Below are 25,418 nucleotides of genomic sequence, written 5' to 3'. Positions count from 1 at the left end.
CAGTCAGTTGCTAAACAAGTATTTATTAAAGATCTTGTACCAGGGTTTATTTTAAGACCTAGAATATACTATATAGGCAGAACATGGTCTTTGCTGTTAAAGAGCTCAATACAATAAGGGAAATAGCATTCAAAAACTGTGCGCATGTAAGATGTATTCTACACACATATATATGTTCAAATAGGCACATGCATATAGATACATAAACATATAAGATATGTATATAAACACACACATGTATGTATGTTTACATTTATCTATGTGGTATTAATGGGAAATAATCTCAGAGGGAAGGGACTGTCAGAGGGAAGGAGGACTGAGGAGGGCTTCCTGCTGAAAGGGGTAAGATGAGTCTTCAAGGGGAAACCAAGGAACCCAGGTAGAGGAGGTGAGGAGGAACAGTATTCTCAGGACTCAATGGTTTTACACTGGTGTTAGGAGATGGAATGTTGTATGTTTAAAACTGCATGTAGACCTGAACCATAGTGCACGTGAAGGGAGTCAAGTACCATATTGTGAAAAATTCATTAAGAACTTCATAGTCAGTATTCTGACTCCACTCAACGGTGGCCTCAGGAGAAATGTAGTTCAAAAGGACAGGAGGCATACTAGTTACGAATGTGGTAGTTGCTTCTATTTCTGCTATCTGTATTTAGTTATCACCCTGTTAGAGTTAAAAAATAAAAATTAACACCAAATTAGAAAGACATAAAAAGAGAAAGTATGATGCCCAATTAAGGGAGTTCCAGCCTCAACTGATTTTTTTTTAAATTTTATTAATTTATTTTGATTTATCAACAATCACTTCCATATGCTTTTGAGTTGAAAATTTTTCTCCCCCTTCCTCCCCCCCAAGACAGCACACAATCTGATATAGGCTTTACATTTACGTACCCATTAAACATATTTTCACATTAGTGAAGTTGTAAGTAAAAATTAAAACCAATAGGAGGAACCATCAGAAAGAGGAAACAAAACTCAACAGAAGGTAAAAATAAGTGATGGCGATTCGACTTCCATAGTTCTTTCTTTGGATGTGGACAGCATTTTCCTTCCCGAGGCCTCTGGAGATGTCTTAGATCCTCATAATGCTGAGAAGGGTTCAGTTTAACAAAATCTTAGTCACTGCATAACGTGGCTGTTATTATATACAAAGTCCTCTTGGTTCTGCTCACTTCACTCAGCATCAGACCATACAAGTCTTTCCAGGTTTTTCTGAAGTCAGCCTGTTCATCATTTCTTATAGCACAATAGTATTCCATTACATTCATATACTACAACTTGCTCAGCTACTCCCCAGTTGATGGGCATCCTCTCAATTTCCAATTCTTTGCCACCACAAAAAGAGCTGCTATGAATATTTTTGTACATGTGGGTCCTTTTCCCATCTGTTTGATCTCTTTGGGATATAGCCCTAGAAGTGCTATTGCTGGATCAAAGGGTATGCCCATTTTTGTAGCCCTTTGGGCATAGTTCCAAATTGTTCTCCAAAATGGTTGGATCATTTCACAACTCCACCAACAATGTATTAGTGTTCCAATTTTCCCACATCTTCTCCAGCATTTATGATTTTCCTGTTTTGTCATGTTGGCCAATCTGATAGGTGTGATGTGGTACCTCAGAGTTGTTTTGATTTGCATTTCTCTAATCAATAACGATTTAGAGCATTTTTTCATATGACTATAGATGGCTTTAATTTCTTCATCTGAGAACTGTCTGTTCATATCCTTTGACTATTTATCAATTGGGGAATGGCTTGTGTTCTTATAAATTTGTCTTAATTCTCTATATATTTTAGAAATGACAGCCTCAACTGATTTAAGCAAGCTATGACATTGTGAAAAAAAAAAGGGAAATGGATAAGACAGCTAACATAGACATGGACTGTTACCATTTCCTAAGGAAGTTTAACAAATATAAGTACATAGCAACAGTGAGGAAACAAACAAACCAAAAAAAGCCTTGACATTGCTTTACCTAGCAAAGAATAAACTCCTTGACAGGTAGAATGATATGGCAGCCAAGGACAACATAGTTTCATGATATAAACTCATTTCAAAAATTATATGAAAGGATGGTGAGTAGTTTATGAGTAAAATTGCATGGTAAAATCAAAAGAAACAGGGGAAGTAAAGCCAAATATATAAAAAGCATTGTGAGAAACTCAACAAAGCAAAATTGCCCTAAGGATATTTAAGGATTAAAGTGCTTCCTTAAAAATGGTATAGAAAGGAGTATTAAGGTTTTTATAAATGATATTCTGAACCAAACTTCTCTAAAGACAAACAGTTGACTGAAAGGAACAGAGGATTTAATATCCAACTGAGTTTATTATGTTGGCAGTTTTTTAAAAAAGCATTTTGTTAACCAAAATGCCACCCCAATGACTTTTGTTGTTGACAATATATACGCCATATAGAATTCTTTGAAAGATTTAATCATAGAAATAGGTTTGGTCAATGACTCTTTACTATCAGTATCAAATAAGACATAAAATATAGAGATGTTTGCTTGCTAAATGTATTTGCCACTGTCATGGCTCACAAAGCCCAAATGGAGAAAGGATCCTTTATAGGTGGTGAGGTTCCTCAGCTGTTCCTTTTTATTAGTTGCCCCAAAATAATACAGTGTTCTATCTTCCTCCCACTCAAATCTGGGCCTAGCTTATTGTCGGCAGGCATTATTTGTCCAAAATATATAAAATGATGGATAAGTTGAGTTGTCCATCTACTTGCGTATCATAATCTGGAAAACAGCCTCAAACTGTTCCTAAAACAAAAGCCAATTATTTTAACAATAGTATTATTCTGGTGATGCTATAGACTGTGATTCATAGAATACCCCATTCTCTAAAGAATTAAAGTTAGTCATTAAGGTCATCCAAAGGCCAGTGGAGACATGCATGGTAGGCATGAGTCAGCTGAAACATATTACCAATAACAACTTGTAAAAGAGAAGCAATAAAATGGAAGTCATCAGTGAGATATGACTGGAAAAAAAGGTGGCCCAAATTTAGGGCTAGAGTCAAGTGTAACCAATATGCAACACATGCTTCATTATTATCTACTCAGTATCGAGACCTAGAAAAAGGCACCCACCATATTGCAAAGACATAGATAAGAGTCACACCAGATGAGTGCTAATTCCTTGCCATTGTAGCAAGTAACCTACAAAAACCATCATGGAGCCATCGATAGTCTTGAATTTCAAATCAGGATTATTCAGTCAAATTTTACTTGGCATACTTTCTAGTTGTGTGATGAGTAGCTAGGTGGCACTATAGTGCATAGAGTACTGGGCTGGGAGTCAGGAAGACCCTTCTGAGTTCAAATCCGGCTTCAGAAAATTACTAGCTGGGTGAACTTGGGCAAGTCACTAAACCCTGTTTGCCTTAGTTTCCTCATCTGTAAAATGAGCTGGAGAAGAAAACGACAAACTACTCCAGCATCTTTGCCAAGAAAACTCTAAATGGGGTCATGAAGAGTTGGATGTGACTGAAAACAATAACAAAGCTGCATGATCTTCTACAAGTCCCTTGGCTACTCTTAGCCTCAGTTTCTTCAACTGTAAAATGATGATTAAAAACAACATCTCCCTCACAGGATTGCTGTAAGGATCAAATGAGATAGTATATGTATGGTGCTTTCCAAGCTTAAAGTGATATACAGGCATACCTCAGAGGTATTGCAGGTTCATTTCAGACCACCTCAATAAAGTGAATATAACAATAAAGCATGTCACATGATTTTTTAAATTTCCCTGTGCAAATAAAAGTTATGTTTATATTATACTGTAATTTATTAAGTGTGCAATTGTATTGTGTCTTAAAAATGTGCATGCCTTAATTAAAAATACTTTATAGCTACAAGAAAAAAAGCTAGCCATCATCTGAGCCTTCAATAAGTCATAATCCTTTTGCTAGTGAAGGGTCTTGTCCCAATGCTGATAGCTGCTCCCTGATCAGGAGGTGGCTGCTCAAGGTTGGGGTGTCTGTGACAATTTCTTAAAATAAGAAAACAATGACGTTTGCCATATGAATTGACTCTTCCTTTCACTTGAAGACTTGGATGCCATTCTAGGGTAATTAACTGGCCTAATTTTAATATTGTTATGTCTCAGGGAATAGGGAGGACAGAGAAGAGGGAGAGAGATGGGGAATGGCTGGTGGGTTGAGCAGTCACAACACAGACAACATTTATGTGTTATGTTTGTTATCTTATATGGGTGTGGTTCATGGCATCCCCAAACATTTACAATAGTAGTCATCAAAAATCACTGATCACAGATCACCATAATAGATATAATAATAATCTCCTAACAGTGATCATTGTTTGTTTCCATTTGTTACATCGTCATTTACCTGTTCAGTACTTGGATTGATAAGGTAGTCCATACTGATATGTACAATTTCATGGAAGTTTTCAGATCTCCATGAATTGAACTTTGAGTTGCTCTTATGGTATTTCACATTGTATTAATGTTGCTGAGTTTCCAAAAAGTCAGCATCCTTTCCCTTGAGGTTTACACAGTTTAGCTGAATGTAATTAGCCATTAAAGTGAGTGGATAATGGTGTAAATAATCCAAAACCAGAGTTAATCTAAGAAACTTTTGGAATTAATTTTATATTTTGGGGTAGCAAATTTGACTTCCTAGTTATGTCCCTATTTGTTTAATGTTAAAATTAATTTGAATTCCCGGAGGATATGAAAAATATACCAGGGGAAGTCAATTGCTCCTAGTCTGGAGCTAAGATAGATAGTAGGCATGGCTTCAAATGCAAAAGGGATTATATAAAGTTCACACATTAACTATTCCATTACATGAATAATGGAATATAATTTTATGTCCATCCAAGAACGAAGCACTGCATGTATTCATAATTCAATCAGCTTTGCAAATATCTACTGGGCATAGATATTGAAGGATTGGTGACCTAGCAAACAGGAATACTTTTCTCCTCTTCTGTTACTCCAGGGAAGATAGTAGGATATTTCTTTGATTTTTAAGTGAATTTTTATCACTTGTTTACAAGACTGATACAGTGATTAAATATTATTGGTTTTTATGACAGAAAATTATATCAGGTAAGTTTTAGGAAGGACAGCTTGTATATGTTCCAAAGTTTATAAACGATTGATATGATAAAATTCTCAGAGGCTTAAGAATAGCCAGATTGCTGCAATGAAGACTTCTTCACCAAGAATGTGCCCTCTGGAAAGTTTCTTTTAAGGTTTATAACTTGGTCTTTTGAGTTTGCTTATCAACCAATTTGGTAAGAACATTGCTTCTCCTCACTGACGTGATATTGTGGATTTGGTCTATGACATTAGGAAAATAAAAATTCTGGTCATTAGAGAAGGAGGTGAGTATTTGTCCCTCCTCTTACATGAATATATCATATATAGCTCCTGTATAAAGATCTTTTACTCTACTTCTAATGTAATCAGTTTCTTCAGTTACAGGAAAATGACAGGAAAAAAGGTGGGGAACCTCCCTTCCTCTGGACCAGATCAATTAACCTTAATCTTGTATTACAAAACAGTCTTGGTAGCTGCCTGCCTAAATATAACCACACTGGCCCATTTTGTAAAATGGTGATAGGAGTACCTGCCCTTCTTACCTCACAAGATTGTTCTGAGGATTAGGATGGAGAAAAAGTATGTAAAAGCATGTTGTTGCCAAGAAAGCCTTATATAAATATGTAAATGATAATAGTAAATCATATGTCCAGTTCCTGTATTACTCAATCTATCAATAAACATTTATTAAGTGCCTACTGTGTGCCAGGCACTCTAAACCTTTGGGATATAAAAAGAGGCAAAAGATAGTTTCAACTTTCTTTTGTGTGTGTGTGTGTGTGTGCGCGCACACACACACACTGTTGTATCCAACTCTTCATGACCCCATTTGGGGTTTTCTTGACAAATATACTGGAGTGGTTTGCCATTTCCTTCTCCAGTCCATTTAACAGATGAAAAAACTGAGGCAAACAGGGTCACACAGCTAGTAAGTATCTGAGGCAAATTTGAACTCAGGAAAATGAGTCTTCCTGACTCCAAGCCCAGGTGCTCTAATCCACAGTGCCCCCCTAACTGTCTAATTCACACTTAGGAAGTATTTAAGAAATAATAGGGGCAGCTAGGTGGGGCAGTAGCCCTCAAGTCAGGAGGACCTGAGTTCAAATCCGCCCTCAGACACGTAACACTTACTAGCTGTGTGACCCTGTGCAAGTCGCTTAACCCCAATTGCCTCACCAAAAAAAAAAAAAGAAAAGAAAAGGAAAAGAAATAATAAAGCTTAAATACAGATATCTGAGGTCAACAAACAAGATACACATGAATTTAAATAATAAACAATGTAATATTATTTATTATTAGTCTTTTATTATACTATGATAATTTAGTAGTTAACATATATATAACACTTTAAAATTTGCTCAGCATTTTATATATATAGTATTATGTCATTTGAGCTTCGCAACAACTCTGTGAGAGAGATTGTATTTTCCCTATTTTATAGATGAGAAAACAGTCATAGGTGGAGTTTAGATCTTTCTGACTTCCAAGTCCAGTGTTCTGTCTACTTCTCCTTTAGAACTAAGTGCTTAGGGCAGCTAGGTGGCATAGTGGATAAAGCACAGGCCCTGGTATTAACTGTGTTACCCTGGGCAAGTACTTAACCCCAATTGCTTAAAAAAAATTGAGTGTTCACACTTTCTAATTTTTATTGTTTTCTGATATCAAAAAGTATTAAAAAGGACTCTGATGTCTAAGGAGTCAAATATAAGCAAGTCAGCTGACAGAAAGTTCAGAAACCAAGAGAATCTTCCAAAGTTAGGAAACCAAAACAGAAAATAACACTTGTCTGAACTCAGGTCTTTTTTATTCTAGGGCATGTGTCCCTCTCCCCACTAATGAGGAGGTGCCCTGGGTGATACCAGGTGAGCTCCCCTGCCCCTTGTCCTGTTAGACAACCACATAGAGTTGAGGACCTCCACAGCTGTCCTCTGTCATTTCTATTATAGTTTCATGTCAAGTACTGAGAAATGCAGACTGGATCACAAGGATTTACCATGACATTTCTACTATATTTATACCACATGAAGGTCAAGGAATTACTGATTTCACAGAAATTGCTCTGTATCTCATTTCTTTCCTCTGAAAATTTTTTAAGTAATCACTGAATCATGAAGTGTGCATGGACAAGACCAGTGATCGCATCAACGTAGGGAACTTTTTTTTTTACCAAAGAGGTAAGTCTGGGCTCTATAACTTATAATCTTATAGAAATGAGATAACATTTGTAAAGTGCTTTGTAAACCTTAAAATGTGACATAAATGCTAGCTATTGTTGCTTTTGTTTATTATTACTGCTAATATTATCATAATTTTTATGTTTATTGCTAGGAGTCCATTAAGCAATTAAATGATTTGACCAGAGTAACAGGGCCAATACGTAGGAGAAGAGGGAGTTGAACCTGTGTTTTCCTGACTCAGCCCAGTTCTCTCTCTCCACTATTGCATGCTGCCTCATATTTACTTTCATATTTACACACTCCCTCTTATTCATTTTCTTAGAATCTTAACGGGACTAAATTGAATAATTGAATTCTTTTTTCTTTTTGGATATTTTCTTTAATCCTGTCCTTTTTTGTTGCAAAACGTCCTGCCTTTACCCCGCCTTTTACACATAGTGATGATCTTTCTTTATTACTCCGAAAAGTGGAACAAATTGTTTTTTTTCCCCTTGAAAATGTATTTTATTTAATCCATGATTGCTTTCATTTTCTTTATATTACCAATTGACTGGGTTTAGGGATTGGTTTTTTTTTTTTTTGCTTGGATACTTGGAGCCAATGTCCCTTCTTCCTTCAGAGGTGCCAGTATTCAGAAGTATTCAGCAAAACTCTAGAGAATCATAAAATATAAAAGTTGGAAGGGATCTCAGAAGCAAGTCAGCTAGTCCAACTCACACCTGAGCCAAAAATCTCTTTGCAAAACATTGTGGGTAAATGGTGATTTGGTTTGAAGACTGCCAATAAGAGAGTAGAACCTGAGGCTGTCCCTTCCCATTTTGGAGGTGTATTCTTTTGGAAGCATTTTCCTTATATTAAATTAAATTTTCCTCTGCAACATTTACTCATGATTTCTAGTTTTGTTATTGTGAGATTAGGATGGGTGTAGGAGGAGGTAAAGGGGCAAGAAAAGAAATCTAATCCCTCTTCAACATGACAGTCCCCCTCTTGTAGGGGATTGGGAAGTCATGCCCAAATCTGCAGGTCCTTCAGCCAATCCTTGAAAGACCTGATCTTCTGTTCTTTCACAGTTCCTGGTTAACCTTTTCTGGATGGCTTATCTTATTTATGTACTTCCTAAAATGTGCCATTAACCTTCCACCCTGGACTTCATTCTGGAACTGTTCTGAACAATGGTCCATAGCAAACCTATCACTTTCCCACTTCTGGACCCTATACTTCTTTTATACTTGTACTTGTTTAACTTGGTTGTCCCCTCTGACTGATATAATTAATGTTCTTCTGCCCCTCTCCCTGCTGTGAGTCACCAGAGGTTTTGTCTGGTGGTAGGCAGCAAGAGAGGGGAATATGTTACAGGGATTAATGCAAAGCAGTGGAAGGATCTCCATCACTCAAGTCTTATTAAGCAAATGCTATTCGTTAGGCACTTGGGATACAAAGGCAAAACTTGAACAGTCCCTACCCTTTCTATTGGGGAATACAATATGCACATGCTTAAATATATGCAAAATAAATAAAAGGAAATGGAGGAGGGAGTGGTAAGATGCTAACAGCGGAGGAAGAGGATCAAGAAAGACCTCTTCTAGAAGTTGGCCCTGGAGTTGAACTTTAAAGGAAACTATGAATTATGAGGAGCTAGGTGGCACAATGGATAGAGCGCTGGGCCTGCAGTCAGGAAGACTTGAGTTCAACCGAGGCCTCAGACAATTGCTAGTTGTGTGACCTTGGGCAGGTCACTTAACCTCTGTTTGCCTTAATCCACTGGAGAAGGAAATGGTGACTCACTCCAGTATCTTTGCCAAGAAAACCTCATGGACAGTATTAGTGTGATATGGTCCATGGCATTCGAAAGAGTCACACGTGACTGAACAAAAACAATAGCATGGGTTATAAGAAGTGGAATTAAAAAAGGAGTACTTTCCATAGAACGAAGAACAACCTGGGGGAGGGAAGGAGAGAGGAAGGAAGGAAGGAAGGAAGGAAGGAAAAGATAAATCAAATACTTACTCTATGATAGGCATTGTGCTAAGCACATTACAAATATTATCTCATTTGATCTTCATAACTGCCCTGGGATATATATGCCATTATTAGCCCTATTTTACAATTGAGAATGACAGAGACTGTCACTGCCCAGGATCACACAGCTAGTAAGTCTTCCTCATTTCAGGCAGATGTTCTATCTGCTGCACTATGCAAAAGCACAGAGAAGAGAAATGAATTTGTTTTGTATGAAGAACAGTGGAGAAAATCCAATTTGGTTGAACTGTTGAGTTCATAATAGGGAGAAGTATATAATAGACTGAAAGGTAGGACAAAGTTACATTGTGATGGGCTTTAAATACTAAAAAGGAGAATTTGCATTTGCTCCTAGATCTAAGAAGAAACCTTTGGAGTTTATTGAGTAGGTGATTAACATGATCAGACCTTTTCTTTAGAAGTATCATTCTTGTCTATCAGGTTCATAAACTCACATCCTTAGACTCTTCACCCTCACCCCACATATCCAATCAGTTGTCAGATCATGACCCTTCCCCCATGTCATCTGTAAGGTTATGGAGATGCCAGGGTGAGACAGCATGAATAACCCCAGCTGTGGGGGCAGTTATCTTCTCCTGAGTATCAATAGATCCTGATTCCATGCCTCATATATCAGTGATTCTGGGTCCAGAGTTTCTGAGTGCTCAGCTAATGAATGCCTGTGAGATGTGTGTCAGATGTCAGTTTTGAATTGTAATTGCCCTCTCTAGGAGCAGTTATGGAAAATGAAAAGCAATGCTGTATCTTCCCTGGAATTCCTGGGTTTATTGTGACCTATGTAATATCTAGGAACTATGGGGGTGTGACTTAATGGTAGCTGTTTCATGATTTATTATTTTATTGCTTTTATTTGATCCTATGCCAACAGTCAAATGGTTCTTTTGTGTTTCTTCCCCATGTTGACTCCCATTGGTGTTCTTAACCTGGGGTCCATGAACTATTTTTTTAAATTTTGATAACTTTATTCCAACATAATTGGTTTTCTTTGTAATCCTATGTGTTGTATTTTTGAGAAAAGGTTGACGACACGCACAAAAAGGTTCAGAACCCCTATATTATGCCAAGGTCATGTAACTAGGGCTTTGTGAAATACAACAGTTCTAAGAAGGAGAGGGAACTTGGGAGCTGATTCTATTAGGATAAATCCATAATAATCTATACCTTCTGGATAGTGTATCTATATGGATAGTGTGGGAGAGCTGGAAGTTAGAGATAAAAACTCTTCTTCCCTCTGAGGACCAGGGAATGTTTCACTTCTCTAGCCCTTCTGTTGGCTAGGGAGGAATCCTATATCATCAGAGGAAATGTGGGACTGGCTTAGCACCTGATCCTTCTTGTTCAGCTGGACCAAGATAGTGACTATCAGTGCTGCTAGATGGTTAAATCCTTATTGAAATTTAAGCCCACTGAGAGCCCCAAGAGGTGGTGCTGGTTTGTTTGTTTTAAGCAACTGTTGTTTGCACTACCTTCCCTATCCTTTATTTGTCAAATCGGTTTTTTGAACCCACAGGTAGAACCTTTATATGTTGATCCCTATTAAATTCCATCTGATCCTGTGATCTTGACTGACTTTTCTTTCTAGCTTGTTTAGAACTTTTTTGGATCCTGACATTGTCATGCATTGTGATCCACCCCTCCCAGCTTCATGTTATCTGCACATTTGACAAGGGTGTCTTCTCACCTCACTAGTGTTTGAAGCAACACAAGTCAATTTTTTATTTGTACATTTCCTCCAGAACTAGATGTATTAGTGCATATCCAAATTACGATGAAGTAAAAATGTTTCACCATTGTCCTCATATATAAAAATTTCCTCACTTTTTCTAGCCTGACTCTTTAGCTACATTTTCAGTTCTTTGTCTAGTATTTCAAAATAAGAATTTTCTTGCCTTCTTGGGATATCCTCATTGCTAAAGCCATCTACTAAGGTCTCATTATGATATGGAAGTGACCTTGAATTCTTTAAGGTTTATATCAGTGAAATACAAACCCTGTAAGTTTTATTCAAGCTGAGAATACTTTCAATACAATTGCAGTAGTGGACTATTTATTTGTCATTGAAAGATAAACCTAACTGAATTCAGAGAATCTCATCAGAAGACTAGTCACCAGGTTATGAACTATTTTCTTAGGCCATGGCAATTCATGAAGACTACTGAGGCAAGGAAGATGTGCCTACATCATTGAAATTATAGATAGTCTTAAAATGAGATGTATTTGGATGTCCAGAGCATTTACAAGTCAACTGCATGTGTTTGTCATTGTTATTTTTACCCAATACCTCTTTTTAGGCTGCATTCAAATCATCCTCTACCCCAAACCTTCATAGTTTCAGGAAGTTCTGAGACTTTCAGAAAGGGAGGTTACAACTATAATGGATTTATAAGTCTGGACAACTGGAGAAGCCTGTCCATTCATAGAGTTCTTGAGTACTTTGAAGTTGATAAAGATAGGAAGAAGCCAGTCAAGTCTATATCAGAACTGTCTGGGGTCCTTCTAGCAACAGCATACCTAATGAGAGTCTCATACCAACCAGCTCTTCTAGAAATCCTTTTAAGTGCAAACCAGCCCTTATCTAGCTGCTTGAAAGTCCTGCCTCCCTCCCAGGCTGAGCTGACCCTATAGAATCTGAGAATTATCAAAGGTTTGGGGAAGGGGGGGTGTACATATTGACTTTTGGCATTGGTGTTGCTGGCAAACAGTACAGGAAATAATGGTATTGAAAGTAATTCAAAATAGTAGGCATATCCAGAAATTTTAAAAAATGATGCCAGGAAGGGTAGAGATGTATTTGGGGGGCAATACTTCAAGATGGAAGGGGGGAGGAGGGTCATAAAGATGAAGAGAGTATGCCAAACATTGCTCATGGGGGAAAGAGGAAGGAGAGGTATTTGGCTTATCCTTTAGACTTTCTCTTTCATGCTTTGACATTTTAATAGAATAGTCTTCTTAATTTCTGTTGGCTTCATTTCTTCTTTAACATAGAAGCAGTGGCAAGGAACTTCATTTGGAATGAAGTGAAAGAGGATCACAAGTCACATCTTTCACAACAGAATCAGATGGTGGGAGTATTGCTCAATGTGAACAGTTCTTTTATGTGTTCAATATGAGTAAGGTTTTGAGGATATTTAAGAATAATTTATAAGAAACTCCCACCTATTACATTTCTGCCGCTGGATTCTTGGCTAAGTTTACCCTAACTGTTCTGTAATTTCTGGAAACACAGTTATTTCTTGGTAGAAAACTTTTGAGTATCTGACAGTTTTAATTCTCGTGTTTACCGACTCTGTTGCCTTTGGAATTATAGATGCCTAAAGCAAGTCAAACAGGTTGGGTGACAAATTATGCTTCAGATTCACTCCCACTCTTATCTCAAACTACTGAGTGAATTTATCATCTCCTTTCACTCCTGTTACTGATTTGGTTGATAAGTCCTCTCTTACCTCACTCATCTTTCTGTATCATTATACATGCTTTTTTTTTTCAACTGAATTTTTGATACACCCAACATTCTTCTAAGCTATGTAATGGACAGTAAAGTTTGTTTTTCTTTGTTTTTGTTCTTTTGTTCTTTAAAAGTCCAAATGTGATTTCATTGTTGTAGGGTACTCTAGATGAGGAAACTCTGTACCAACCCATTTAGGATGCTGAGAAGTTGGGTGATTTGCCCAGGGTCAGACAGACAGTGTATGTCAGAGATGATTGAACCCAGGTCTTCCTGACTCCATGTTCAGCTTTTATTAATTAATTAATTAATTCATCATTCATTCATTTATGCCATGATGAGCGTTGATCATATTAGATTTAATTACAGGAATGTATAATGAAATTCTTCCTTAGTCTTCCTTTGATTATTTCTTTAACCCTATTTACTCCTACTTTATTTAGGAATTTGTGAAACTTTAACAAGGTCTTATTGGATTGTGTATTCAGTAAAATGTCTTAGAAAATGTATTTTATTTGGCCTTTTGAAATATAGATTCAAATTCTAGCTGTTTTATGACGTGTTATCTTTGGCAAGTCATTTAATCTCTCTGGACCTCAGTTTTCCCATTTAATATGATAAATGGGTTTGGACTATATGCTCACTAAAGCCCCTTCCTGCTCTAAATCATATGATTCTATGACAAATTAGTATGACCATAAATGATAGATTGTGTATATTTATAAATGTGGAGCTTTAACTTTTTAAAATAATAAAGTAAGTATTAAATATGAGAGAGATTGTACATATTCACTTGTGGGTACATGGAGTAGGGCATGGATTTTGATTTTTGAACCCATATTTCTATTGGTATCCAAAAAATTTTCTGACCTGGTAGCTAACTTTTGGTGATGACCTTTTCTGAACTTAGCTAGGCTCATTCTTAGCCACAAATATGTAGCCTGTCACCTAACCAGGACTGGAAGTCTGGTATCATGAACTCCATGGCACGCTGAGATATTCAGTAAGACGAGCACAAGAATGTAAAGGAAACGTTAGATCACTTCGTCGGTAGCTTCTTATTGGCCAAAATGGTTCCCCCAATACTCTAACTGTTGTTGGAATTTTAGATATAGCCTTGTTGGTTTGGTTCTAAATCTAGTGCTGGCCTTAGGGAGATGTTAAGTTAGGAGAGGACTCTTTTCCCTGGCTTGAAAGTCTTCAGCAGCTATCTGTAGTCTACAAGATAAAATAAAAACTCTTTAGCCTGGCATTCAGGGCCCTACTCAATCTGCCTTGAAACCTGCTTTGACAGCCTTACACTAATTTTTATGTCCTTTCCATTCTGCCCAAACTGGTCTGCTAGACAGTCTCCTATCTTATTCTGTTTTCTCTTACTCCCCAAATTTTCATAGCGCCTTCTCTGTATATGGAAATCATTCCCTTAACTCAAACCCAGCTCACATTCGCTTTCCATGAAGTTTTCCCTGATAGTTCCAATGTAGAAGAAATAACTTTTTCTGCAAAGATTTTTAGAGCACTTTCATTCTTGTCATATTATCTCTCACTATAATCTATGTGCTACTGCCGCACCCCTGTAGACAATAAGCCCTTTGAGAATAGCTATTGTCATTTTTTATCTTTGTATCTTACCATTATCTATGGGGTTCAGGGAATAATACTCATCTAATCACTGGGGCAGATAGGTGGTACAATGGATACAGCACTGGGCTTTGAATCAGGAAGACTCATCTTCATGAGTTCAAATCCAGCCTCAGATACTTACTGCGTGACCGTGGGCAAATCACGTAATTCTGTTTACCTCAGTTTCCTCATCTGTCAAATGAGCTGGAGAAGGAAATGGCAAACTACTGTAGTATCTTTGCCAAGAGAATCCCAAATGGGGTCATGAAGTGTTGGACCCAACTGCAACAACAGCAATAATGACAACTACACTGTTTGCTGATTTGAATCGAATGGAATTTTTCCTGTGTTGCAAGCTCCTGGAGGTCATAAACTCCTTGAGAATAAGAATTATTCCATTCTTTGTACCGCTAGCTCCTAGCCCCATGCCTGGCATATAGGAGGCACTTAATAAATAATGACTTTTTCAGTCATCAGTCAAAAGGTGATTTTTTCCTTCATGGTTATATCCTTAGTACTTGCATATTATGATATAGATAGATAATCAGATAGATGGATGATCAGTTAATTTTTTTTCCAATTTAATTGTATTAAGAAAGGTGGTATTACCTAGTACCCTAAAAGTCAAGAAGCCTAGAACCACATGCTGATTCCCTAGGCCATATCAAGAATTAAGGAAACCCATACTGTTATTTCTGATATCTTTAGAGTTGCCTTATAATGTGAAACCCGATAGTTTACTTAGCTTGTACATAAATTGATCACTGCAAGCATCTTGGGTTCTACTTATGGCTCTACCACATTTAGTGTGACCTTGGGCAATTTGTTGTTCAGTTTTTCTCATTGGCAAGTACCGTACCTTAACTGTGGTGAGAATCAAAGTAGATAGTCTGTGTGAAAGCACTTTGGAAACTATAAAGTGCTTATCAAGGTATTTGTTGTTATAATTATGTTTACGATCATCTAGGATGATTAAAATTTAAGATCAAAGAGCTCCCCAAAGCAACATATCCCCCTTTCCCTACCCTGTACTTCCCTTCTTGTAAAATGGTATTCAAAGTTCTGGGAGTGAATTTGTCCTCAGTATTTCTCTCCAGAAGTGAGTAAGCCAACATTTGAAGTCCCATTTGTTCATTTTAAAATAGTCATGTATCTTATCTCTTTATAGCAATAACATTATACTGTTATTACCGTGTTTGGTGTTTTCATGAGTCATCTGAATGCCATTACTTTCTTCTTTATACATGACAATTAGGTTGAATGAATGAAAAAGCATTCAGTAAGTGCTTATAATAAGCTGGGATTCAAACACAAAATGAAATAAGCCCATTCCTCAAAGGGCTTTATTCATATATGGGAGCATGACCAGGGGAGGGAGTGTCTGGGAAATTCCAGGGATAGTAAGGTGAGATACATACATACATACATATATATATATATATATATAATATATATATATATATATATATATATATATATATATACACACACACACATATATATATACACATACACACACATACATATATACACATATATGTATGTACATATATGCATACACACACACACACACATACATACATACACACATAGAGAAGCCAGTTGACAAGACCTTTCCAGGAACAATTATATTTATTTGGCTATCATCCTTAGAATAAGAGATGGAAGAGACCCAAGCCAGAGACAGCAGGGTGGATGGTCAGATAATGGTGTTGGGTGGCTTGTTAGAATGTGGAGCTTGGTCTCTTGGCCTGGTCTCAGTCTGGAGCTGGAGATGAAATGGGCTAACTGGAGTTTGTGTTCTACTAATTTTTTCTCCCAGTGGATGGTACCAAGGAGAGAGGAGTTAGTAAGTTAATTTCCTTTTTGATAGGTACAGTTTATCTTAGCAGTGTACATTACTGTCAAATGAGATGACACATGTAGATTGCTTTGTAACTCCTAAAACATTAAGGTTATACTGTCATTATGTTAGAGGCCGTGTGGTATAAAGGAGAGAGTGCTGGGCTGGGACTCAGGAAAATCCTTGTTCAAATTCTGTATCTGAGGTTTACTAACTCTGTGATCAAAGGCAAATCTTTTAGCTTTTCTGAGCCTCACGCAGTTCTCTTAGAGGATAATTTTTAAACCTATCAGGTTGTAGTCTGTATCAGTGGAGGGAGTTACCATACTGGGAATTCTCACACTGACAAAATCACAAGTTCTTGATGTGTTATCTACATTGCTATCTGAATGTATGTGATTCACACACATACACACAGACACACACAGACTCTTAAGAGTTGGAAGACTAGAAACTTTCAATCTAATCCATTCCTATTGATTGCTTCTGCCACATCCCCTATAAGCAGTCCAGCCTTTATCCTCATTGGGATGAGGGAAGGACTAACTGCTAGAGGATCCTGTTTTTGGATAACCAACTCTTGGGGAAATTAATCCATTGCTTCTATCTCTATGCTCTGGGACCAAACTAAGTAAATCTTACCCCTTATCTACATGGCATCCCTTCAGATATTTGACGGCAAGTATCCATTCTAAATTCCCTTCTAAGCCTTCTTTCCTTCATTGTAAGTTATGAACAGGTTGTGATCTGCATCTGTGGAGGGAGCTTCCATACCAGGAGTTCCCTAGTTCTTCCCATCTCATATTCTCTGTTCTTTCTATCTTAGCCTGTCTCTTCTTTACACATTTATGCCATGTCTTTTCTAAAATCTGATCCTCAGAACTGAAGATTTTTTTCCAGTACTGATCTACCAACAGGAGAATCCATAGAACAATTTCCTTTCTCATTCTGAAAATTATGTAGTCTAAGATAACATTAACATTTTGGCTGCCGTGTGACCCTGTTGATTTATAATGAATTGCAATCCACAGAATCCCCAAGGTCTTTTTCATGGGACAAGCAGTGTCTCCCCTATCCCATGCTTCTACAGTTGACCCACACAGAAGACCCAGAAGACAGTGTTCTCTATATACTGGAAGGAGCAACTGAGCTAAGAGTTGGGCAACTTGAGTTGTCATTATATTTCTATGAATAATTACCTATGTGACCTTGGGTAAGACATTTAGTCCTCTGAGCCCTAGTGTTCTCATGTTTCAAAATGTTGGGACAGGACTAGATGATTCATAGCATCATGGATGCAGAGTTGGACAAAACCTCAGATGACATTCAATCCAACTCTGATTTTACAGATGAGGAAACTGAGGCCCAAGAGGTTAAATGACTTGACTGAGGATGGATGAGTAAGGTCCTTTTCAGTTTGAACATTCACAAATCTACCCCTAGTTTCTGAAATATAAAAATGATATTTTTTTTACATTTCTAAGATTCAGCATAACACTTATTCTTTCAACTAAATGGTACTCTTCTTCCTAATTTGAAGAAATATTATTTGAAAAATACCTGCAGATATATCTACTCTTTGCATCTTTTGATTTTGCTTTTAGTTAGATGATTGTTGCATTTCATAAAGTTATACCTAATTCATGATAGACTCACAATCAGGCACTGTTAATCACATTGGTGAAGGAAAACCCAAGTTTTGCTTACCAAAAGTTTGGGCACTAAATGTGAGGCACTGTATTTGCCTCGTTTTCCTATGAAACAGGCAGCTTCTGGATTAGTAAAGACCCATCACAGATTTCATCCAGAGGATTGTAATTGTGAGCCACCCTGGGTGTTTGTGAATTATATCCTTCTTCACTCTTGAATGAATCACAGTTGCCTTTGCAGGTGAAATAATGCTTTACCTTGCGTATTCTGCTAAAATCCTCCCCCCTTTCTTGTGGGGGAGGATAATCCATTCCTTGTTATGGAGTGGGGAGTTGAAGGAGAAGGAAGATGTCTGTGTGTAACATGCTAGGAGACTACCACTGTGGGGACGAGCAAGCAGGCTTCTGAATGCTGTTTCCCATAAGTCCCTGCTACTGAGATGTTTGCCTCACAACCTTGCAAGCTGCGTTGCTTGCTATGTGAGCACTGTCTTAGGGACATTAAGGAAATTAGTCTGTTCTCTCTCTCCGTACAAAAGTGCCTACTTCCATCCTTATTTGCCCATAGGTAGTGGGGCTACGATGAGTGGTACCCGGCTTAAATCCTGGAAAAGGCTCCTTAAAGATTAGCTGATTTTTTTTAAAGTATCTTGCCCCTAAAAGAGAAGAGAAAGAAGGGGTAGAAGAAATTATCTCTTTTTAATTTTCATCTCATCTTTAAAAGGGAAGATGAAGGAAACTGTGGGTTCTGTTCATATTCAGATGTGCAGGCTTTTTCTGACAAGCAGCTGCCTTACACGGAAGACTCAAAATAGTAGTTTTCTCTCCCCCCTCTGAGTAGCCCTGAATGGTATCTGCCAAACAGATGACAAAGTACCTAGGGCTGAATCACATACAGAGACAGCATTTTCAGCAGAGCATAAGGCTAAACTATTGTAATTACTGTTTATAGCTGGCAGTGCCTGAGCAAGAGAGGTCAGACCAAAGAGGAAACAAGTTATCGAACCTCAGAGAAAATGCTGTATATTAATTATAGGATCCGAGGGGGACGCGTGCTTCTCAGACATGCTCCAAGTTGCTTTTGAGATCACAGTTCGCATTACATTTTCTCTAGAGGGAGTGAGTAGATAATTGGGAATTTTTTCTTTTTTTTCTTTTCTTTTTCCTCCCCTCTTTTGGGTTTTTTTTTGTTTGTTTTGTTTTTACGACTTCGAACTTCCAGTGGATTGAAGAGAGAGAGAAAAATGGATATGTCTGACCCCAATTTTTGGACTGTCCTCTCAAACTTTACTTTGCCTCATTTGAGGAGTGGAAACAGGCTTCGCCGAACACAAAGGTAAAACACTGCTGGAGTTTGCCTGGAGAGTGAATGCTTTCGTTTCTGAGGTTCCGATCTCAGTTTTCTTTGCCATGAAGTTTTTAGCCACTGCAGCTTTGTTTCCCGAACAGCACTTTAAGAAAGTTTGACAGGCTGCAAGGAAAACATTTATCACTTTAAGTATTGTACCATCGTTACAGGTTTCATTGTGGGGTGTGATGAGTGTGCTTGTCACAATTGTGTTTCTCAGCCTGTGAGACGGATGAGATGAATTGTGTGGAGAAAAGAAAGGAGGGAGGAGGGCAGGAGGTTCCTTCTCTGACTATGCACCTTTGATCTGATAACGTGTATCCGTTTCACACAACCAGACATCAGGACTTTGGATTCTCTTTGTAGAGTGTTTCAGAGGCTTCCCTGGATCAAATATTTGACCTTTATTTGAAGCAGATGTCCTATATAGGGAGAGCTCAAGTTAGCCTATTTCATAGTGTGCTTAAAGAGGCAGGTCGGCATAACTTTGCCATTTTATTTTTTATCAGTTTGCTGACATTTGTTATGAATACAAGGCTGGCCTTTTCATTTTGTAGCATTTTCATCTTTGACAGAAGAGTAAAAAAGAAGATTGTTGTTGTTGTTGTTGTGTGTGTGTGTGTGTGTGTGTTTCCAGTCAAGGTAAAGCTAATGCCACAGGTGGCAGGAAGTTCCAGCTTAGGTGGTTTGCTGCATGAGTTGAGAAGGGTATATTTTGGGTACTTGGGAATTTGGATATGTACATAGTAGAAAGGTAAAGCTGGAATTTGCCCTGATTTTTGTTAATGACCTAGTCCAGAGAATTCAAATATAGCCAACTCGCTTCCTTCAAAACTGGCATTACTCATTCATTTGAACTTACATTAAAGTAATTTTATGTGGCCAAGAAAACAGGATGTGGGCTTATCAGATTTGGAATTTAATAAACTCAAGTCATCCTGTACGTGATAGTACTCAGAGATGATATTTTTTGGGGGTTGAGGGTGTGCTGGGAGCAGACATGGACCTCAATTTATTAAAATACCTGAAACTTTGTATAGTAAAAATGCAGATTCTACAATACAGGGTATGGGGAAGGGGAAGATGCAGTTTGTGGTTTTCTTGTTACGCTCTTAGCACTCACTCATACGGGGTCAGCTTCAGTACAATTGGACGCTTTATTCTTGTAGAGGAAAAAAGAAAGTCACAAGATGTCCCTGAGAGATTTAAAATCATCATTATCTTTTCAGTGATTCCTAGCACAGCCAGACTGCAGTTCTAAAGCTGTGACTTTTAAATAACATCTCTGTGCTTTTGTCCTTCTGTCATGTAATATTTATAGAGAAGTTTCAACATGTTAATTTTTTCCCCCTTTGGTTTGCACTATGCCACTTAAGTCTCAAGCCAGCTCAACATCTCACAGACTCCATCAATGTAGGTATAAATTGGAATGATGTTGAAGCTGCCACTCTTCCAAACAGAAGTAAACTTCAGAGCTTCTTGCCTTCCCATTGGACATGCGCTTTTAACTTATGTTCCATGTTAAGCTACTGGAGTCATAAAGTTGTTTTTCAGTTGGGTCCAGTTTACCGTGAGCAGCAGCTTTCAAACCCCCACCAGCTCTCCTTTCCATCCCCCAAAGCAGGCCTACTTGCTCAGACTTGGGAGACCAACAGGCTTTTTTTTTTTCTCTCCCTTTTAAACCTGTTGATAGAGAAGTATCACACTGAGTCAGGTAGAGGAGGTATTCCTTGAATTCCCTGGTTCTTTAGTTTCTGGTCCTTGGCTTCAAGTCATTATCATTTGGGGTGGGGTCATTTCTGATCAGCAGCTGTTTTAAAGGTTTGAAGAGATGATGTAGGACAGTGGATAAGGCACTGGACTTTAAGCCAGAAGGGCCGGAGGTCAAATCCTATTTCAGAAACTTATCAGGTGTGTGACTCTGAGCAAGTCACTGAATGTGACTTGGTTTCTTCATCTGTAAAATGAAGGGGCTGAATTCTGTGACCTCTAAGGACCCTTCCAGCTTTGAATCTGTGAACCTATGAAAGTGGCTTAGTTCTGTTCTTACCCTAGGGACTTCTCAGAAATGGCATTGTTTCTAGGCATCCCTAGGAAATTGAAATTGCTATTTGTGGGGTCAAGATGTCTAAATTAGTTTGAAACCTGTGGAATAACCTCAATCCCCCTTTCCCCTACCTCCAGTCCTGCCCTGAAAAGCCCAGGAAAGTTCACTGATGTTAATATTCATTGTGTATAGTTTTAGTCTTCCTGGGATCCTTAGCTGCTAGTGACTGGAATACGCCTCCCTCTTTCACAAGGGAGCCACGCCTTGATTTAGACCTGAATCAAGCCTAAAGGTTTGGGTGGAAATTGTCCTGGTGTCTTGTGAATTCATCTTCCTCCAAGGCTCCTGGGATTTAGTTCTAGATAGCTTCTCACTGTAATGATATTGTTGTTATGTCTTTTTTTCTCTCATGTCTGATTCTTTATGACCCATTTGGGGTTTTCTTGGCAAAGTACAGGAATGGTTTGCCATTTCCTTCTCCAGTGTGCCCTCATTTTACAGATGAGGAAACTGAGGTAAACAAGGTTAAGTGACCTGCCCAGGCTCATACAAATAGCAGCTGTCAGGGGCTGGATTTGAATTTAGGAAGATGAGTCTTTCTGACTCCAGGCCCTGCACTCTTATCAGTGCCACCTAGCTGATAATATTAGTACATAATAATGCTTGGGCACAGTCTCTCTATTTCTCAGAAGTTAAGATATCCACAGACTGCAATCCTTTTTTTTTTTTTGTTACTAGTAAGGATTCTGTGTTAGGACCTAGAAATTTTGAGGATTTCAGGATTCATAGAGTTTGGAGACATCTGGCCTGTTCACTCAAATCTTCACCCACTATTTGTTGTTTAATTCTTTTCTGTCATGTCCAACTCTTCATGACCTCTTTTGGGATTTTCTTGGCTAAAATACTGGAGTGGTTTGCCAATTCCTTCTTCAGCTTATTTTGCAGATGAGGAACTGTGGCAAACATGATGAAGTGACTTGCCCAGGATCACACCACTAGTAAGTGTGTGAGGCTGGATTTGAACTCAGGTCCACACCCCACACTCTATCCACTACACCACCTATGGTTTCCTTTACTGACTGCTCTTGATATATTATTATTAATTTTTATGTATGTCCAGAAAGATGTAGAGTAGTTAATCCTGTAGACAGTGGCAGTCTTTGGGAAGAATTATGCTTTTTGTCACATAACAATCCACAATGCCTAGCCTTCCCTAAAATAATTAGCAAAGTAAGCCCTTAACACACATGAAACGTTTACACTTCGACACCCTGTATTCAGACTAACTTCCCCAAGCGCTGTCCTCTTGGTGTACATGGCTTATTTCAGCTTTCCTAGTTGTAACATCTGAACTGATTATTTTGACAACTTTTGGTAAAGGTTGGCCCCAAGTTTTCTAAACCTCTTCTTTCTAAAAGGCCTCACCCATTCCCAATATTCCTTTTGTGTCATTGGCTTAGATATGGTGCCTGTGGATTTGGAGATTTCTTTCTCCATACAGCCAGCACCCTTGTGTGTATCTCTTCTACCCAGATCTTGTTTCTTTCCCAGAATGTTCAGTATCTTTGCCTGACGTGCCACTTTGCATATTGTACTGTAGGCTGATTGCACCATTTAGTACTGTGACTTTAAGGAACTCCACACATATTAACCTTCTTCTTAGTAAATACCTGCTTCTGAAGACCAACTAAGAGTGAAATCACACTTTGAGTCAATGGATAAGAACTCATGAGATTAAGGGAAATAAAGCTGAAAAGGGGGGGGAGGGATACTGTCCCACTTAAATCAAAGCAGTGAGATGCCTTCCTTCTCACTTTAAAACTTTATTACAACATAACTGAACCCTAATGAATATTTTGTTCCAAGATAACAAGTTGTTTCACCTAGCTATCTGGTATGCTAACTTGTCACCTTGTAGACCACATTATTTAGGCATTTTTAGATATTCCAGATTTCCTCTCCCAGGATTGTGTAACATAATGAGGTTTCGTTCACCATTTAATTTCAATAGTTGAGGTGCTCTGGTGGGTAGGGCATCAGAGTTATTCTAGTTCTTGGAAATGGGAGCATCAAGCTTGAGTTATCTAAAGCCTGTGTTCTTTAAGATTAGACCCTTCAGATTGAGTGGAGCGCCTGAACTTCCTGTCCATCAGTGCAGAGATGGTACATCTTGCTCTTCATGCTCTTTTGATCTTGACTGATGCTGACATTTGAGTTGTTGCCTTGAAACTTCTCATTCCCCCCACCCTACCCCCCTTTACTGTTTTACCTCAAAGCACTCACATTCCATTGGAAACATTTTCTTTCTCTCTCTCTCTCTCTCTCTCTCTCTCTCTCTCTCTCTCTCTTTCTCTCTCTTTAAAAACTGGGTTGGCATTTCCCTTTTCCTACCTTACTGCCTCAGGGCAACCTCAGTTCAATAGTTCAGTTGCTACTCTGGGGAGCAGACTTCTTCTGGGATGAATGGAAAAGTTAAAAATGCTGAGTTAGACCAGCAGATTATTTTCATTAAGAGAATAATTACAACATTTAATGGTTTATTTTATTCTTTTCAACCAAGTGACCCCCCCAGCAATAAACAGATGACATGACACACTATGTTTTCTGCACATTCGTATGATTTTTTGTCTCCTTATAATTATCTTATTATATTCCCTCTATCATTAGATAAACTCCTTGTAAGCATTGGCTATGACCCCTATTTTACTAACATCTGTCAAATATACGAATTAGTGCACTATACAGAGAACTGACCTCCAAGCAGAGGTGTGCTGGAGTCAGCTTTTACCAGAGCTTGATTGTTAAATTTTAAACAATCAGTGTGAGCATTTACGTCTAGGAAATCATCAAATGTTACAGATTAGGGCTTGTTTTTTTGTCTAGATTTAAGAAAGTGATAGAGAAAGTGTTAATTATGCAAATTAAACATGTGTCCTGTATAGATTATTTTTTTCTTTGGGCAACCAGATGTTAAACACAGGAAAGCCCAGTACTGTGCTAAGCACTTTATAATTATTAACTCATTTAGCCTCACAAAAATCTGGAGAGGTAGGTGGTTTTTTCCCATTTCACAGATGAGGAAATGGAGGCAAACAAATGTTAAGTGACTTGCCCCAAATCACAAAGCTAGTAAGGGTCTGAGGCTGGATTTGAACCCAGGTCTTCCTGACTCCAAACTAGCAATACTTATTGTGTCACCTAGTTGCCTCCAAGTTCTGCCTGTTGCACATACTGTCAATGTGACCCTGGACAAATTATTTAAACACTCTATGTTCTAGGTAATTCTTTAAGACTAAATTTTAGAGAAGGTACTGACTTATTTATATAGGTTAGAAGAAATGTCTCCCTCATCTGGAAGTTCCTATCTCAGTGAAGTCACCCAAATTCCTATTCCCTAATGTTCACATGTGAGGCAGCTAGATGGTGCAAGGGATAGAGCGCCACGCCTAGAGTCAGGAAGTTGTGAGTTCAAATTTTGACCTCACTAATGACTTACTGTCACCCTGGGCAAGTCACTTTACCCTCTTTGCCTCAGTTTCCTCATCTATCAAATGAGCTGGAGAAGGAAATGACAAACCGCTCCAGTATCTCTGCCAAGGAAATATTGATTTTTTCCACCTCCTTATAGATAAATTCTTTATGTGTGAGTAGAGATAAAATGCTGGTTAATGGTGAGGTGATATTTTGAACCGTTCTATAATTTAGTCTTCTTGGTTCCAAAATATGCTTGTAGAAGAACAGAGATTATTTTTCTGAGGGACTTTTTGTTTCTTTGTTTTTGTGTGAGACTAATAGAGCAGGTAATATTTTGGTTTGACTCCTGGATTTCTGAAAGTTGAAGCTTATTCCATTAAATTGTAAATCAAGAAGTTACCCCTAACCAGGCTGCTGGATCTTAGGCTGCAGTGTGCTTTAATATGTTTGTGCTTAAGTATACTGCTTTGGAGTCAGGAATAGACTTTGTGTTTTGAGAATTAGAAATACCTTGGGAGGGATGGGGTACAGCTAGATGGATACAGCATCTGGCCTGGATTCAGGAAGACCTGAGTTCAAATCTGCCCTCAGCATGTGACCCTGGGCAAGTCACTTCACCCCATTGCCTCTCAAAGGAAAAAAAAAGTTAAAAAAAAAAAAAAGAAATGCCTTGGGGACCAGTCTTCTCAATCT

At 38.1% G+C, this 25,418-nt stretch overlaps 1 protein-coding gene across 5 annotated transcripts in view; it reads left to right on the top strand.

The window, feature by feature from the left end:
• The window catches only part of MAST4 (microtubule associated serine/threonine kinase family member 4), a 781,800-nt gene that overhangs the window by 561,702 nt on the left and 194,680 nt on the right, over window positions 1-25,418 (top strand). The window contains exon 1 of one of the 5 annotated variants that reach the window (XM_021007211.2): window positions 18,739-19,192. The exons of 3 other annotated variants lie outside the window; for them this stretch is intronic. In XM_021007211.2, the coding sequence (XP_020862870.1) occupies window positions 19,101-19,192 (92 nt within the window). In that variant the 5' untranslated portion in view covers window positions 18,739-19,100. Of the gene's footprint in view, window positions 1-18,738; window positions 19,193-25,418 lie in introns of those variants that run through there. One more of the 5 variants, XM_021007217.2, reaches the window with a different exon arrangement.

The sequence above is a fragment of the Phascolarctos cinereus genome, unplaced genomic scaffold, assembly GCF_003287225.1.
Source record: "Phascolarctos cinereus isolate Bilbo 61053 unplaced genomic scaffold, phaCin_HiC Scaffold_4;HRSCAF=312, whole genome shotgun sequence".
Taxonomy (NCBI): Eukaryota; Metazoa; Chordata; class Mammalia; order Diprotodontia; family Phascolarctidae; genus Phascolarctos; species Phascolarctos cinereus.
Note: the sequence above shows the minus strand (reverse complement) of the source record. Positions and strands in the feature narration are given on the sequence as shown.